Source organism: Sciurus vulgaris (assembly GCF_902686455.1).
Source record: "Sciurus vulgaris genome assembly, chromosome: 8".
NCBI lineage: Eukaryota > Metazoa > Chordata > Mammalia > Rodentia > Sciuridae > Sciurus > Sciurus vulgaris.
The window spans coordinates 100,425,021-100,443,508 of NC_136468.1; the positions used below are offsets into that span (position 1 = coordinate 100,425,021).

The 18,488-nt window shown below is 36.9% G+C and overlaps 2 protein-coding genes across 2 annotated transcripts in view; one reads left to right on the top strand and one right to left on the bottom strand.

Annotated features, from left to right (window-relative positions):
- Positions 1–15,504: 15,504 nt before the first annotated feature.
- On the bottom strand, positions 15,505–17,464 carry MPLKIP (M-phase specific PLK1 interacting protein). The gene is made up of 2 exons (XM_079151774.1): positions 17,072–17,464; positions 15,505–16,012 (listed from the first exon to the last, which is right to left on the bottom strand). Exons 1-2 carry the CDS (start codon positions 17,408–17,410, stop codon positions 15,812–15,814), a joined length of 540 nt encoding a protein of 179 aa, XP_079007900.1. The 5' UTR covers positions 17,411–17,464; the 3' UTR covers positions 15,505–15,811.
- Positions 17,465–17,758: 294 nt separating this feature from the next.
- The window catches only part of SUGCT (succinyl-CoA:glutarate-CoA transferase), a 755,391-nt gene continuing 754,661 nt past the window's right edge, over positions 17,759–18,488 (top strand). Inside the window, 1 exon segment of the mRNA XM_079151764.1 lies at positions 17,759–17,954. Within this exon segment, the coding sequence (XP_079007890.1) occupies positions 17,855–17,954 (100 nt within the window). The 5' untranslated portion in view covers positions 17,759–17,854.

An 18,488-nucleotide genomic window follows, 5' to 3' on the forward strand; every position in this document is an offset into this window, starting at 1 on the left:
TGTGTGCAAATCTGTGTGTGGACATGAATTTTCCACTCATTTGGGTTAATACTGATGAGTTCGATTGCTGGATCAGATTAAAATAGTATGTTTAGTTTTGTAAGACTCCTGAAATATCTTCCAAATTGGCTGCATCGTTTTGCACTCACATCAGCAATGAGAGTTCCTGTAGCTCCACATCCTCACCAGCATTTGTTGTCAGTGTTTTGATTTTTTTTTTTATCATAATAGTGGTAATCTTTGCTGTTTTGCAAATATTTTCTCCCAGTCTATGGCTTGTCTCTTCGTTATCTTAAGTTTCTTTTACAGAGCAGACATTTTTTTAGTGAGGTCCAACTTCCGAGTTTTTCTTTCATGAGTCAGGATTTTAGTGTTGTTTCTTAGGAAAACAAACAAACAAACAAACAAACATCGCTTGGTTTTATTAAGCGTCTCGGGGCATGGCAGCCCTCACGTTCTGCTTGCTCTTCAGAGCTTGTCATTGTTCCGACTTTTACACTTTTTAATTTCTGGGACTCAAATTCACCGCCATGTCTTTTGAAGAAAGGAAGCTCTTCGTGGGAGGGCTCCTCTGCAGCACCGACGGGCGGAAGCTGAAGACCACTTCAGCAGCTTTGATCCTATATCTGAGATGTTTGTGAAGGCCCGGAAGACAGCAATTCCGCGGTTTGAGCTTCATCGCCTTCACCAACCCGGGACATGACTCAGAAGCTAGGAAAGCCATGAGTGGAGGAGAGTCGCCGGAGGGTCGCGGGATCCGTGTGGAGCCTGCAAGTAAGTCTTCCCAGGATACCAGAGGGCACCTCCGAGGCCCCTGGTCGCAGTCACTATGGAGGAGGTGGGGACCAGGGCTATGGGAGTGGCAAATAACACAGTTGGCCTGGAGGACATGGAAATGAATAAGGACGGTTCCGAGACTACAGTGGCAGAAGTCAAAGTGGTTACAACCGATACTCAGGGGGAAATTACAGAGACAATTACGACAGCTGAGCTGAGGCATGCACGCATAACATAGCTAAAACAAGGAATAACTTTTTGTTGTTGTTGTTCCAGGGATTGAACCCAGAGGCGCTTAACCACTGAGCCACAGCCACGGCCCTTTTTATTTTATTTTTTTATTTAGAGACAGGGCCTCCCTAAACTGCTGAAGCTGGCCTTGAACTTGAGATCCTCCTGCCTCAGTCTCCAGAGCGTGTGCCACCGCGCCTGGCAAGAATAACACTTTTGATCCAGGATCGTTCTTCCAAATCGCTGTATTTATAAATATTTCTGGAGCTGCGCTAAAACATGTCTTAGTATCCCGACTTCTATTTTTTAAATTGAACTCCTAAGGTAGCTTGTTAAAGAGCTTTTAAAAAGCTCCATGTGTTCTTTAAAAAATATATATATATTTTTTTCTCATTTAAAGACAAATTCTGGGACATTCGTAGAGCCCAGGTATTTTTCCTTTTACCGTTTTTATTTGGGGCTTTCAGGATCATTGCTTCTGGAAAATAAATAAAATTTTCCCAGGTGGATTTTTAAAATTGAAGTGCATCTAGGGGCATTTTATTTATTTATTTTTATTAGAGCTTTATAGTTGTACATAGCAGTTGGATTCATCCCAACCAGCTCAGACATACATGGAAATCGATTTCAGTACATGATCCCCCTACTCCTTTCCCTTCCATCTTCTCTCCCTTCTCCCATTCCCCTTCCTTTACTCTATTACCATTTCCTTTTGCTGTTCTATTACTTTCTATTTGATTGGTTCTTTATGTTACCTTGTCCTTACCTCCCCCTTTCCTTTAATTTACTCTAGCTTCTGCATATGAAAGAAAACATTGAACCTTTCAGTTTCTGAGTTTGGCTTGTTTCACTTAGCATGATATTCTCCATTTCCATCCACATAATTTCATTCTTTTTAATAGATAAGCACAACTCTGTTGTGTGTGTGTGTGTGTATCACAATTTCTTAGTTGATTCATTTATTGACAGGCATCTGAGTTGATTTCATAATTTAGCTATTGTGAATTTGCTACTATATACATTGAGGTGGCTGTATTGCTGTAGTATGCCAAATTTAGATCTTTGGGGAAATTACCAAGGAGTGGAATAGCTGGGTCCCTGGGTAGGTGGGTCCATCCCTAGTTTTTTGAGGAATCTCCATGCTGCTTTCCAGAGTGGTTGTACTAGTCCGCAGTTCCACCAATAATCTCATCAGCATTTATTGTTGTTTGTATTCTTGACCACTGCCATTTTTATTTCATCTTACTGTAGTTTTGATTTGCATTCTCTAGGTGTTTAATAACCTGTACACAATGTTTACCATGACTAGAAAGCAATTTCCAAATGTATCTATAAGCTATCCATGTCAAGAATGTGATTCTTAAGAGATGTTTTTAAATTCAAGACTACTACCCAGATTATACAGACAAGCTTCTTCAAACTGTTTGTGAATGTGATTTTTTTTATACTGGAAGTAAAAATATTCTGTTGTGGCTCACGTAGTGTTTAGGATGTCCTTCACAGAGCTGATGAAACCTGAAAGCATGTGAGCACACACGTGCACACACACACACACACACACACACACACACACACAAATAAAAAAATAAGCCATCACCAAGCCAAAAGTCATACAGATTTTCTCCTGTGCTGCCATTTACAGATTAATGTTTTGCTTTTAGGTCTATGATCCATTTGCTAGATTTTGTAAAAGGTGTAAGTTCTGTGTCTAGATTCACTTACTGCATATGGTTGTCCAGTAATTCCACTATTTGTTGGAAAGATTCTCCTTTCTTCATTCAATTGCCTTTGCTCCACCATCAAACATCAATTGACTATATTTGTATGAGTCATTTTGGTCTATTCTGTTCCTTAACCTCTATATTCTTTTGCCAATACCACACTATCAGTTACGTAAGTAAATCTTGTCAGTCCCCCAACTCTGTTCTTCTCATTTAATGCTATATTGGCTATTTTGGCTCTTTCCCTTTCCAATAACACTTTAGAATAAATTTGTATCTATAAATTAACGTGCTGGGAGTAGTCAAGATATGGAATCAACCCAGATGTCCACTGATTGTTGGTCAAAGAAAATATGGTATATATACACAATGAAATATTATTCAACCATAAAGAAAAAAATCCTGTCATTTGTGGCATTGTGTATGAGTCTGGAAGACATTAATATTAAGTGAAATAAGTCAGGCGCAAAAAGATAAACATATGATATTCTCACTTAAATATAGAAGATGGAAAAAAGTAGTCTCACAGAAGTTGAATTGATTAACGGTTACTGGAAGCAGGGAACGGCAGTTGAGGGACAATGGATGGAGTGAGGAGAACTAGTGGGAATGGTACATATGGTTAGGAGGGCTAACTTCTAATGTTCTACAGTGTGGTAGGGTAGGTATGGTTGACAAATGCATATTTCAAAATAGTAAAGAATATTTTGAATGCTACCAACACAAAAAATGGTAAATGTTCAAAGTGATGGATGTGCCAATTACTCTATTACTCTTTTTTTTTTTTTTTTTTTTTTGTACCGGGGATTGACCTCAGGGGACTCAACCATTGAGCCTCATTCCCCAAGTCTTATTTTGCATTTTAGAGACAAGGTCTCACTGAGTTACTTAGCACCTAGCGGTTGCTAAAGGTGGCTTTGAACTTGAGATTTTCCTGCCTCAGCCTCTGGAGCCACTGGGCTTATAGGCATGTACCCCTGCACCGGCCCAACTACTCTTATGTCTATCAATACACATTGTATACCTGTATTGTGTATTGAAATATCACTTTATCCATAATAGAACAATTATTATGTGAATGAATTAAAACAATATATTTTTTAAAACTTGCTGAACTTTTTTTTTTTTTTGGTACTGGGGATTGAACCCAGGGGCACTCTACCCAGACTGAGTCACATCCCAGACTTTTTTTTTTTTTTAATTTTGAGCCACAATGTTAACTGCTTAGGGCCTCACCAAGTTGCTGAGGCTGGTCTTGAATTTGCTATACCCCTGCCTTAGCCGCCCCAGCTGCTGGGATTACAGGCCTGCACCACTGTGCCTGGCAGGATTGTTTTGAATCTACAAATCAAGTTGGGAAAAAATGACATGTTGGCAATACTGAGTCCTCCTATCCATGTAGATGGAGTATCTTCATTAATTTAATCTTGATGTCTTTCTTCAGTTGTAGTTTTTGTCATATAGATCCTATACATTTTTTGCTAGTTTTATACCTAAGCATTTCTTTCCCTTTCCTTTTTTGGTGCTAATGTAAATGGCATTATTAATTTCAAATTTCAATTGTTCATTGCTGGTATATGAAAAAGGAATTGATTTTGGTTTCCTGCAACCACATAGGAACTAGTTGCTTATTAGTTGCAGTTTTGCTTTTGTAATCCTTTGACAATCATATGAACATGACTGAATCTGTGAAGTTTTATTTCTTCTTTCCTGATCAATAAATAATTTATTTTCTTTGTCTTATTACATTAGCTAGAACTTCCCACATGATGTTGAAGAGAAATCGTGAGAGAGGACATCCTCACTTGTTTCTGATCTTAGTGGGAAGGCATCCAATTTTTTATCATTATAGTGTTAGCTTTAGGTTTTTGTGGATGTTCTTCATGAAGTTGCAGAAGTTCCCTTCTTTTCCTAGGTCGCTGAGAGTTTTAATTATCAATGGGTGTTAGATTTTGTTAAATGATTTTTCTGGTTATTAGCCTGGTGATGTAATGGATTGACTTCCCCCTCACTGCAGTGTTGGGGCTCAAACTCAGGGCCTCACATATGCCACAATAGTGCTATGCCATCCTTAGCTCACATTGACTTTTGAATTAGCCTTGCATAACTAGAATAAATACCACTAAGCCACAGTGTATAATTCTTTTTATATACTTTTGGGTTCTATTTGCTAATATTTTGTTAGGAAGAGTGATACTGTTGTGTAGTTTTTTTGTTTTTTTTTCTTGTAATATCAGTCTGATTTTAGTATTAGGGTGATGATGGCATTACAGAATGTTAGGGAGTTACAGTGTAAATTTTTATTATGAAATCTCTCAATAGAGAGAAAATAAACGTGTATCCTAGAGCCATTTTAATAAATCTTTTCTGAATTTGCATTCCTTAAAATACATTCCACACATCTAGCCAAGTTTATTCAAAATCTATATATCCTTAACCCCAACCCTGAATAACTATCATGGATATAGCATTTGTAACTTTACTCATGTTTGCATATTATTGCCTTAAATTTATATATCTATAAACAGGACAGAATATTGTTTTCTATCTTTTTATCTTATTTATTTTGGTACTGGTGATTGAACCCATAGATGTTCTACCACTGAGCTACATAACCAGTCCTTTTTTGTTTGTTTGTTTGAGACAGGATCTTGTTGCTAAGTTGCCTAGGCTGGCCTGGAACTTGCAATCCTCCTGCTGTAGCCTCCCAAACTGCTGGGATTACAGGCTTGCAAAGTATTGTTTTGCAGGCTTTTAAGTTATATATTAAGGATATCACATATACTTTGCCTTTTGATAACGCAAAATTATGGTTTAAGATTCATGTATCAAGTGACTAATTTATTCAATTGCTGACTTCTATTACACTGTGCAAATAACTCATCTTTTCTACTACTGATGGTCATTTAGATTATTGCTAGTTTTTTGATCTTACAAACATTACTGCAAAGAATATTCCTGAATATGTCTCTATAGACAATTACAAGTGCAAGTATTTCTCTAAGTTACATACTGTAGAAAAAAAATTAACTCATGTTAAAAAAATGTGTTTCTTTGTAGTTGTAGGTGGACAGAATGCCTTTATTTGTTTATGTGGTGCTAAGGATTGAACCCAGTGCCTCACACATGCTAGGCAAGTGCTCTGCCAGAGCTACAGCCCCAGCCTATCATGTTGTTTTAATTCTCTATTTTATAGGTAAAAATGATTTTTGCAAAGAGAAAAGCTTTCAGATACCTTTATTCAGTAAGAGGGTAAACATATTTTGATGCCAAGTTATAGACAGTGAAGTTCTGATCAGTTATTGTCACAAAGGTAGCCAATAATTTGGCCTATTATCACAAACTCTAATGAACATAATCTTTGTGCACAATTATTTTTAAAAGTTTACATTTTGGGGGTGTTGGGATTGAGCCCAGGGCCTTGTGTATGCTAGGCAAGTGCTCTACCATTGAATTATATCCTTAGTCCTCTGTTTTACTTTGAGACAGGGTCTTGTTAAATTGACTAGGAGTTCCTGGATTGGGATCCTCCAGTCTCACCTCTAGTAGGTGGGATTACAGGCCTATGTTAACATGGCTGGCTAATGGTTTATTTTTCTATAATCTCATGTTGCTAGGTTAACAGTCTTTGGAGAACATTAAACACAAATCTAAGAATGTTTTTAGGGATGAATCTTTGAGTATAAACAAGCACATTAAACCTAAATTTTATGGTAGTGGCTATGTAAAATTTCTATATAACCTTATAAAAATCTTTCTAAATGTATCCACATTCTCCAAAGTAATTTTAAATAACTTTCTTATTAAATCTTATATGGATGTTTTCGGCTTCAATTTTAGAAAGGCCTGAATCACACAAACTGGGGTTATAACTTTCCATTACCCAGATGTAGATTTGCTAAGTTTTAGGATATTGAGCATTTTCAGGTTTAATATACTGCCAAATGCAGTAGTTGGTTGTACTAGTTCATATTTCCATGAGCATTTACATAGGATGCTCCACATCTTAACACTTTGTGTTGGATTTGAAGTTTCATCAATCTGATGAGTGTAATATGGTACTGAGTGCTTTAATTTATATTTTCTATTATTAGTAGGGATTCATTTGCTTACTTTCCATCTGGATTTTCTTCTTCTTCTGTAATTGTCCTTCTAGGTCTATTGGGCTGCTTGACTTCATTTCACTGATTTGTTTGAATTTCTTTACATTATTCTGAATGCAAAATGTTGCATACACTGTAAAATGTATTATCCTTTAACTTTGTAGTATCATTTGTTGTGCAAAAGTTTAAATTTTAAGTCAAATTTACCAACTTTTGGTTTTTGTGTGTATTGTATAAGAAATCTTTCTCTAGTACAGGTTTGTAAAAGATATTGACCAAATTTTAAATATTTAAGTTTGGCTTTTATATTCCACTTGGAATTAGTTTTGAATGGTATGAGGTAGGGATCCACTTTTATTCTTTTCATATTCATAAGTAAGTGACCAACACCACTTATTGTCCAACTTTTGCCCCAGTTAATTTGTAGGGCTGTTTAGTAAATTTTTTACATGTGTGTTTCTAAGGTCTCTAGTTTTGTTTCATTCATCTGTTTATTGCATCTATCAGTCATTAGTTTTACAAGTTTTCTTATCTGATGGAGCAAGTCTATTTACCTTTCTTCATGATTTTCATGACTAACCTTGCTCCTTTTCTTCTTTCATATAAAATATTGGATTTGTTTCGCAAGACCCATGTAAATTATTATCTCTCCATTAATAATCTCTTTCCTTTAGTCATGTTTTTCAAAAATGCTTTGTAATTTTTTTTTTTATTCTTTCCTCCTCTAAGATTACAGCTTGTGATGGAGAGTGTAGTGTTTTTTGACGGAGTATACGGGTTATGGTTTGGATGTGAGGTGTCCCCCAAAAGCTCATGTGTGAGACAAAGCAAGAAGGTTTGGAGGAGAAATGATTGGGTTATAGCCTGAACTAAATTAGTAAATTAATCTATAATAGGATTAACTGAGTGGTAACTGGAGGCAGATGGGGTATGGTTGGAGAAAGTGGTTCACTGCGGGTATGGTTATGGGGTATATATTTTATATCTGGAGAGTGGAGTTTTCTCTGTGCTTTTTTTGAGTGGTGCTGGGGATCAAACCCAGGGCCTCATGCTTGCAAGGCAAGCATTCTACTGATTGAGCTATCTCCCCAGCCCCCTATCTGTGCTTTCTGATCATCATGTGTACTGTTTCCCTCAGCCACCCTCCTCTGCCATGTTCTGCCTCAACTTCAGCCCCGGGGAATGGAGCCTGCCATCTATGGACTAAGATCTCTGAAACCATGAGCCCCTAAATAAACTTGTCCTCCTCTACAATTGTTCTGATCAGAACTTTTAGCTGACTAAAACAGGAGTGCTGTAATTGTATATTATTCTTGGACCCAGAACAATAGTTCAAAAGCTTTTCCTCTTTTCTGCAAATAAGGTCAGTTTCATTTCTTCAGTTTTAACTCTCATAGCTCAGATCTTTCCATTTCTCTGATTTTGGTGCATCTGGTTTTAAGCATGCCTCTTCTTCAATCTAGATGCCCTATTAGAACAGATCCTCTCCTTTCCAGTTAATTAATAGGTACATTGCAGCAATAAACTTCCAGATGCTGTACCATCATTGAATTCCTGAAATAAGCTTTATTGGTTTATTTTTGTTTGTAACTGAATTGTGGTTATATCTTATTTAGGATTTTTGGGCAACTATGTTCATACTGAAATGTTCTATAGTTTCCCTTTATTAGCAAAACCAGGTAATTTGATATCATAGGTTTAAAATGTTAGTTTTTCCTAAAATAATAGTTTTCACATCATCTGGGTTTAATTCTTATTTTAAAAAAATTACTTAGCAAAAATGCAATATAAAATTATTTAGAAACAATTTTATTAGAACTTTTAAAATGTCTACATAGGAAATCCAAATTTCAATTCGATATTGTCCTGGTTTTGAAGGTATTTGCTGTATCCCTGAATGTAACTAGATGCTCACCCATTGGCACCAACCCAGAGCATATTTATCTTATGAATACCAATTCTGAATTTCAAATATCTCTAATTGTCTCTAACTTACTAGATCAGCTTTTTTGCACTCATATCATCACAATGTAATACTTTAAAAAACTTTGATGACATATATATGCGTACTTTTTTTTCTGCAAAAGGGAGGCAATATTTGCTTCATAGATGGAAAGCATTTTCACTTTCATTTATAAACACAAATTAGGATAGGATATCATATTGATCAATTTCTTTCCAATCACCTTTGATACACACCTTTTAGCACTTGTCTACTTCCAAACCCTACCAAGTAAATTGTGATGGACAATAACTAAATGGAAAAGAATACTATATTTTTGTTCTTAGCAATCTATCATATACTGATTCATAAACTTGAGAAAATTTTTCTAAGAACTGTCTGAAAATTTATACTCTTAAGTTTTGCTTATAAGATCTACTTTAGAAGCCACAGTGCGTATTTTTGTAATATCATGAAACATGTTAATTTTCTTTTCTTGATCATTTCGGAATAAAAATGCTGTTTTCCCAGCCAGGCTTGGTCTGTAATCCCAGAGACCTGGGAAGCTGAGGCAGGAGGATCGCAAGTTCAAAGCCAGCCTCAGCAAAAGCAATGAGCTAAGCAACTCAGTGAGACCCTGTCACTAAGTAAAATATAAAATAGGGCTGGGGATGTGGCCCCTGAATTCAATCCCTGGTACTCTTCCTCCCCCTAAAAGAACTGTATTCCCAATTGCATCTGAGGAGAGCTTGTAGATTGTGTGTCCACACTGCTTACGTGGAGCAACGCAGTTAAGAGCACAGGGTGATGCAATAGTTATTTAGTACTACATTATCTTTTGGATAATTCTATCACTGTTGTTTTCTTACTATTTTATACATTTTTAAAGCACAGTCCCTGATGCTACAGGAAAATGACTAACATTTTTTCTTTAATTCTTTTGCTTTTCTTCCTCATTCTTTGTCTAGTTTATTCAAAGAGCCATCTTTTGCTTTTGCTGACGTTCTCTAGTTTGCTTTGTTTCATTAACTTATTCTTGAATCTGGCAAGGAAGGGTATTTTTTGTCTGTTATTAAAATTTATTGATATTTTGGTTAAAAAACATCATCTGTATATAAACCAATTATTTGAAATATGCAGATGCTGCATATATTTATAAAAAAATTTGGATGTACCTGAAAAGAATATGTGCAAATCACACAGATATAGTGTCTACTTTGTGTATAGGTTCTCTATGTCCTTATAAATTCTATATTTCCTTGATGTATGTTTTTGATAGAGGTATTAAAATCTCCACTAAGAGTTAATTTGAATATTTTTAAATGAATCATTTTATATGCATCTTTCCCAAACCAGCAAATAGATTCCATTTTTCTCATCCAATCTGATTTTTAAAGTGTTTTTTAAAAGAAAATTTTGGACTGTGATTACTGAAATATTTGGATTTTTACCTTTTTTCATAATTCTTTTACTTTTCTTGGATTGATAGTTTATTAAACCCTCAGCTGATTTGAGATCTTTAAAAATTTTCATTCCACATTCTCAAAAGCAACTTTGAAAAGTGAAATACCCTTCTGTACATTTTCAAGTTGACATAAAAACATTTTTATCGTTTCAAAAATTATAAAGAAAGTCATTTCTGTAATATAAATTAATTGTATTAGTTTAAGGTGCTCAATGGAATTTAACAATTAAACAAAGTTTTAATAGTAGAAAATTTGTATTATTTTCAATTTGCATTTTCATTCTACTGCCCCATGTAATTTAATCCCAATGTAATATAGTTAATGCTCAAGTCTTTTACTGCTACCATATCACATTTTTCAGTCTATTCAAATCATATTTATTGAAATCATATTTAAAAAAATTTAAAACAATGTTTCTAATGACTATAAATCTCCAAGTGTTGAAGACTGTTGTCTGGAATATCACTACTATTCAATTGATAAAAACAATAATTGTTAATAGTGCTAGAATGAGACAATACTGGTTTTGTTATTATTTTTAAAAAATTTAAAAATTTTAAACAATCATTCAGATAAAAAAGGGATAGAAAAACTGTCTTAATGATGCTACTGAATTCTTGCACTTCAAGTTGTATGCGAAGTCATAAACTGATCAATTACCAAATTATTTTTAATAGTCTGTTATTAACAATTGAAGCTTTTTTCCCATTTTATTAGAAGCAAAGAACTGAAAACCACTCCTGCTGTGTGCAGTGGCACATAACCTACAGAGGCAGGAGAATTTTAAACTTAAGGCTAGCCTCAGCAACTAATGAGACCCAGTCTCAAAATAAAAATGTTTGGGGATGTAGCTCAGTGGTAGAGCACTGACTTGGTTAGTCATGCTCAAAGCCCTGGGATCAAACACCTATACAAGAGGAAATAAAGAAAACCACTCTCATTGAAGATGCTGTTTTCCAAGTAATACTCAATTTGTTGGAAGTTATCCAAAAGGCTTTACCAAGACTTATCTTTAAGTCTTTCACTTAAGAGCCATCTTGGGCTGGGAATATAGCTCAGTTAGTAGAGAGCATGCCTTGCATGCACAATGCCCTGGGTTCAATACCCAGCACCACAAAAACAAAAGTCATCTTGCTTGTGGTGCTTAAAATAAGAATAGAATAAAAGCACCATCATAATACAGGAAATTACAGATTTCCTAGAGATAACTATACACACTGAAAATTTATGACTGATAATTTGATTTAGAACAGAACATAAATATTTGAAAAGGAAGAATTAACTCTTAAGTTGATTTTTTAGTTAAATGCACTATGTCCGAAACTGTATTTTGGAGACATTTACTCCTATCTTTTTAGTGTACATGGTACCTCATCAAACTGAAAGACAATTTTATTATCTCAGAAATTGAGATGTATCTTAAAATTGATAGCGTATCATAGTTTAACTGGCAGTGTGTTTACTATTTGGATATGAGGTGTCTGGTGTTAATGCAGGAATATTCAGAGGTAAAATGACTGGATTGAGAGCTGTAATTTAATCAGTCCATATTAGCTTGAATGAAGTAACTGGGTGGCTAACTGCAGGCAGGTGGAGCATGGCTGGAGGACCTAAGTCACTGGGGGAATGCCCTGGAAGGGTGGTTCTTCTATCCCCTTTCCCTTTCTGCTTCCCAGACAGCATGAATGCAGTACTCCTTTACCATACCCTTCCACCATGATGTTCTGCTTCATCTTGGGCCCAGAGCAATGGAGCCAGACCACTATGGACTGAACTCTGAAACTGTGAATCAAAATACACTACTTTCCCTCTTGTAAGTGATTCTTTTCAGGTATTTTGGTCACAGAGATGAAAAACTGACACAGATATATAAAATAGTGAATCTTAAAATTATCTTATGTGAAAATTTTTGAAAATTAAGAAAATGGGGAATGATATTGGCCAAGTTACTCTGTGTGCCATGTACAAATATGTAATAGCAAACCCACCATTATGTATAAGGATAATGCACCAATAAAACATATGAGGGAAAAATAAAAAAGATTCTAAGTCACTAGTAAATTCAGGTTTTATATGAGGTATACTGATAACTACCATGTGTCTTACTTCTAGTAAAAACCACAAAATATTTGTTAATTTAAACCTAAATTTTTAAAGATCTCAAATTAGCTGAGGGTTTAAAGGAACAAAAAAAAGCAGAGAAATGGTTGAATGACAATAGCAGGAGACTGGAGCCTTCATAAAACAATACAGATTCATGGACCCTAACAATGTACTGGCAAAGGTTCTCTAAAAGATGTTCCAGAATATATGAAATCACAAACTTACCTCTAAAATGAGTTCTTTTAACATGAAGATGTAATGTTAGTATGACAAAAGTAAACATGAACTTTTCTTCCTCCTTGAAATCATGCAAATTATGCTGAGACAGGGACTGAGACATTTATGAGGCTCTTTATCATTATTAACAATGGTAGAAATACAGAAAGCCTGCTGCACATCAGATCAACCAAAACCGACAGTGTTTTTATAGAAGATTCAAATATTCTATTTCTTAGTGAAGCACAGCCTTACCATTTGTGCTTGTTGTCTATAAACAAGGTGTCTTTGCCTTCATGTTATGTTCATGCTCTTAGCTTTCCTTTCACACAGTTTATCCAAAGAGGAACTGTTTTTGAATAGTCAGGAGACAAAAAAGCTATGTTAACAGTCACCTCCTTACTTGACAGTACTTCTGAATTCTCCAAACATTTCCACATGGGTTATTGTAACCCATTTCTAACACCATACTTTGCCCATAATGAAAATACACAATTTTTATCATACTTCTTAAATTATGGCAGTCAGAAAGGTCTGCTTAGTTCAAAAGGAAGGGGCACATCATCTTAATGGGGTAGTGGCAAGGTTTGGGAAGAATATGGGAAAATACTGTTGCGGTAACTTTTGAAAAACAAGTTGCCACGGGTTTCTTTTAAAAAATGGGAGGGGGTGATTATGAAAAGTTGAATTAGTATTATCCCTTTACCGTGGACATGTCCTTAAGTAGGTCTTTTTTTAACAAAGATTTCATATGGGAATTGAGGATCTAATTTGGCTTCTGTTAAAACTACCCATGCCTGCATATCCCTTGGAAAGTTAAATACTCCCAGGAATATACCCACCCTTGTCTGAAGACCCTCTGTAGATTATACTGTCACCATTCTCAGCTACCTGAATTCCTAAGATGCACACTTTAACTATTTTTCTATGAAGCAATTCTATAAAGAATTTTAATATGTGTATTCTGGCACACTAAAAATCCAATCACTTTCTATTTTAAAGAATGATCAAGTCCTTTCACTCAGCTAAACAAAGAGAATAGAAACAAAATTACCAATGCCACAGGAACTTTGATTAGAGAATACACTAATGATGGTGTATGCACATTAAAATGTTCTCTTAAAAAAGTCAGACGAGGCCAGACCTCTGGAAGTAGATACTGGTAAATTGGCAAGAAAAAAATTTTAATATTTCACGTAATAAAGTACAGTAGTGAAATAAAATGCACAAAAACCATTAGCGGAGTTACATCTGAATGTCTTCCAAATATGATATTAATATACATAAAACTGTTCCTAATTTACTTTTCCTTTTTTGAAACAGAGTTGATCATGCTGGCTTCAATCTTGTGATCCTCCTGCCTCAGCCTTGTGAATAGCTGGGATTATAGGTACATGCTACCATACCTGGCTTCCAAACTTTTTTTTTTTTTGGCCAATGTTCCAATAATCTCTAGAGACTGTAATAATTATTTGCAACTGTCACTTTCTAAAGATATTTCTTACCTATTAAGTTCAATAAAAGGTACTTACAAAAGTATCTACTTTTGTATAGAATCAATAATTTTGTATGGTATAATTTCATAATATATCATGATCTCAACATGGAAAGATGTTAGAGAATAACGGCTTTTAAAATGCTGAGTAAAATTACTAATATGTTCCTTTTATATACATGGGAGCAGGCAGAGCAATATCAGTTAAAATTAGAATTTCTATATTCATCAAATATTGAGTGTCTACAGTTTTTATAGGTACTATTCTAAAAACTGAGCACACAGGGGTAAATGAAAGCAAGGGCTACCATTTACTGAGTGCTTACTATGTGCCAGGCTTTGGCCTAAGAGTTTCACACATATAAATCTATTTAATCCTCAAACACAACACCTCTATGACAGATACTGTTAATTTCCTCACTGTACATATGAGAAAACTGAGGCATAGAGAAGTGAACTCACCCAGCTAGTAATTGATAGAAAGAGAATTTCCAAAGTGCTGGTTCTCTTGGAACTTTTATTAATCTAAAATCCTTCCATCCTGTGTTTTGTCCCTGTGAGAGACCTAATGAACAAACAGAACTAGGTATGGCTCAAACAGGTGGTGTGACCATTTCATTCTGTTTTTGGGGGTCCAACACTGAAACAAAATTTAGCTTGATCTTTATATTTTGTGCCTTCAAAATACCTAAAAAGCTTTCATTGCACATTTTAAGGCTTGACTTTGTTTTTCATAATTGAGGAAATATTCATTTTTTTTAACCTCCATTATTATAGACACATACACATAGCTTCCCTTCCTTTGTAAAACTATTAATCTACTCTAGGTAGGCTCAGTGGGGCTAAAGATCATAGAACTGTCTTCCAATATATGGTTGGGTCCATTCTGCAATGTAAATAGGCATCAATGCATTGGTCAAACCTAATTGTCTTAAGAATACAAAACATGATCTGAGCTTGGTCAGTTTGTCTTCTCTGAGACTGAAGGAATTGAGATGCCATGGAAGTGACTTGGGATTGCTCGTAGCCATCTTCTTTGGTCTCAAAAGTAAATCACTACCAGTGCTGAGAGAGAAATTCAGATGAAACACTTTGATATATCTATGCATGAATATCCATCTCTTTTCCAGTTAAATGAGTATAAACTTATGCTAAAGTGGGTTTCTGTGACTTGAAATCAAGTTTCAATGTGTTTCAACAGAAGCATTAAATAAAATATGCATGCAGAACAACAGTCACAACAGATATGAATAGAACTCTATTTGCTTCCTTTTTTTAGGAATAAATATAGAACTGTCTACAGTTGAAAGGATAGACATGAAATAGAAATGAAATAGTTTATCTATTTCATTTTCAAGAACAATTTGCAAAACATTTACCTATATTCTAAGTGATTACAAAACATTATTTTAGTTTTTCTACTTCTTTATCATACCACAAAACCACAATATAGCTAGAAAGACAAAATGTTTTATTTTAAAACATTAGAAAAACATTAAAAGACAAACGTCCATTATATAACCAGGAATGTTAAATATATTGAAACTGTAAATCTAAAGGTGGTAGGCACTTTGAGAACTAAATACTGCAAATTATCCTACATTCTTCTCTAGTAACAACACTTGATATAATGGAAAATACCAAGGCCCTACTAATTATTCAAAGTCAACATCTTTGGGTTCAACTTAATTACACAAGTAAAAGTTTTGTCCAAGATGTTCCTGACACATGAAGCTTCCAGTTGAATTTCAGAAATGTTAACAAAAGTATCTTCCTTTTTTGCCTGTGAATGTTTGAGTATTGCTGTATTGTTGGCTTATGTCCACTACAGATACTGGTTCTAGGCCAGCCCAAGGATCTTCAAGCATTGAAGGCTTGAAATAACTTTCCAACTCATTAGACATTCTTTTTTCTCTACCACGCCCTGATCCAAATGGTGTGGATGTCCTTGGAGAACCCTTTAGGAAAAAAATCATCAGTTAAAATAAAAAACATTTAGTAGAGGTAACTGATACTTTTTCTTTTAAAGGCTAGTGAGGATCACATTGCTGGTTAAAAGTTGTCATAGGAAACCAGGTATGTTCAATCGCTAAGTCAAAGCTTCCTTTAATCTGATTTGTGTTAAAGATACTTAAACCAATTTAGAATACTTATTAATAATTCCATTCCCACTGTCACCGCAACTACTTTTGATCTGCTAATAAAACTGCAGTTATTGAAGACTAGTGGTGATGAAATCAAGTACAAGCCGTGACAAAATAAATTACTTTTTTTCCTGGAGGAAAATTAAAACTTTTTTCACTCTATACAAAAATCTTTCTATCTCAAAGACATTTGCAATATTCATTAGCTCCAGGCTCAAAGGGGTGGGGCTGGTTTAGCATATACAAAGTTGGAAGACACTGAGCAGAGCCAAGACAAAGAAATCTAGACACACCAGAAATACTCCGTTTTGTAGTCACTGAGAGAAAAGGAAAATTTCCACTACCACCGACTTTCCCTTGAGAGAATTTGGACCAGAAGACAATGAATCTCAAAAAGAGAGATAAAAATTTAAAAGAAAAAAAAAAAAAAAAAGAAAGAAAGAAAGAAAGAAAAAGAAAGAAAAAGGTGACAACTGCAGGAAGATGGCAATAGCCTATAACCTAGAAAAGTTATATACCGGGATTCTTTCACTTTTTCCGACCTCGGAGCCCAGGTGCTCAAAATACTTAACTGAAACGAACTGGCTGGCCCCCAGCAAAGAAGAGATAATGGAGAATTAGGGAAATCTGTGAATGAGTGGCAGCGTACTGGTTAAAAGCACAAAGGCTCTAGAGCAGAACTACAGCTCAACCATTTTTAGGATAATCTTAAAATACTTAACTTCTCTAAGCCTCAAATTACTCATCTGCAAAACAGGGCTAACAATAGTTATCTCACCTCACAGAGGATTAAACAAAATAATCCACAGAAAGGGAATATCAGCACAATGCCTGCCATACAGTAAGAGCTCGGCAAACGCTGGCTATTATTACCTGGGGGTGGGTCTGCTGCTGCCCTGGGGAGTAGCCGAATTGCTGCTGGGACCCCGCGGGGGACTTGGAGTAGGAGCCAGGGTAGCCGCCAGGGGACGGTGACCCGAACCGGCCCCCCGAAAAGCTGCCGCCGTGTCGCGGAGAGTGGCTGCTTCCGTAGGGCCTAGACCGGTGCCCGTAAGGCGGCGTATGGTGCGGACTCTCGTACCCTTCCCGAGGGGAGGGCGGCCGTGGTCCGCCCCCGCCCGGGGTACCCCGGAAGCCGCTCCCGCCACCATAACCTCCTACACCCGGGGAAGGGTAAGGAGGAGTCGGGGGTCGAAAATTCGGACGGTGCATATCAGGAACGAAAGCTGAAGACCTCACCGCCGCGTTCTCTCACCGGAACTGTGCGGACCAACCCGCCACAGATAACTGGTTGTCCTTTGCCAAAACAGTCCTCCGACCGCCAGCACCTTACTGCGCATGGGTTCCGACCTCATAAAGGTTCCGCAAAGAGCGGCAACATAAATAGGTTACTGGATTAGGGGGAAACTGAATAGATTAAAGTGAGGGGAAAAGCATAAAGGAAACACCAAATACCCGACAAGAGCAGGGACCTTTCCAGTCTGGCGATCTTCAGGCAGACCCCAGACAAGTAGTCCGCTTGGCGGACGGCACGACCAGGGTCGCACTCCGACCTGCCCTACCGGGGCGGAGCCTAATGTGTCCGCGGGCGCCCCCAGTGGCGCGGGGCTGGTTGCTCCGCTCACACCCGGACCCAAGCTGTTTGAGAGGTGCAGGATGCTGGCGAAGCTGGCGAGGGTGGCGGCTCCTCGGAGAACCGGCCTCCTCTCCTGCCAGGTCGGCGGGAGGGGGCTGTGGACAGGCCGCCCGCAGTCAGGTACCCACTAAGACTCGGTCTGGGCGGCAAAGGGTACCCAGCCCCAGGTTTCCACCTCGGGGTGTCTGCGGAGAGCGCCCCCGCACAGCCCTCTGGCCTTTCTCTTCTTTAGGCGCCCCGGCTTGGTGGCCGGGCGGCCGGCCTCGCCAGCTCTTCGGCCTCCTTGGGTCCTCGGGTCGCCTTGCCTGGCAGCCGCTTTCCAACCCGGCTCAGGGCTCGCTGCTGCAAGCGCGTCCCCTGCTAGGTCACACTTGGCGCTCGTCTTGATGCTTTCCTTTCCCCCTTCCTTCCCCCCAAGTTTAAATAACTTTAAAATTGGACACAATAAAAAAAAAAAGTAAGCCTAATGCCTAGCTGCATTTCAGAAAGCAATGAATAACTTAATGCTTTGAATAACTTAAGAGAAGCTGTAGTAAAACAAATACCGGACTTCACCCCCTTAATTTCAGTTGTCTCTAAATGGAAGTTGGGGAGAAGGATAGGAAGTAGAGACCAGTTTTCAAAAAGAGTAAAATGTGGCCAAGGCTTTTAAAA

Bases quoted from the DNA above. Each gene is read 5' to 3' on its own strand.
- MPLKIP (XM_079151774.1), bottom strand. From the start codon at position 17,410: ATGCACCGTCCGAATTTTCGACCCCCGACTCCTCCTTACCCTTCCCCG. The intron at 16,013-17,071 runs GTAATAATAGCC...TTTTTCCTAAAG, and splicing joins AGCAGCAGACCCACCCCCAG to GGTTCTCCAAGGACATCCAC.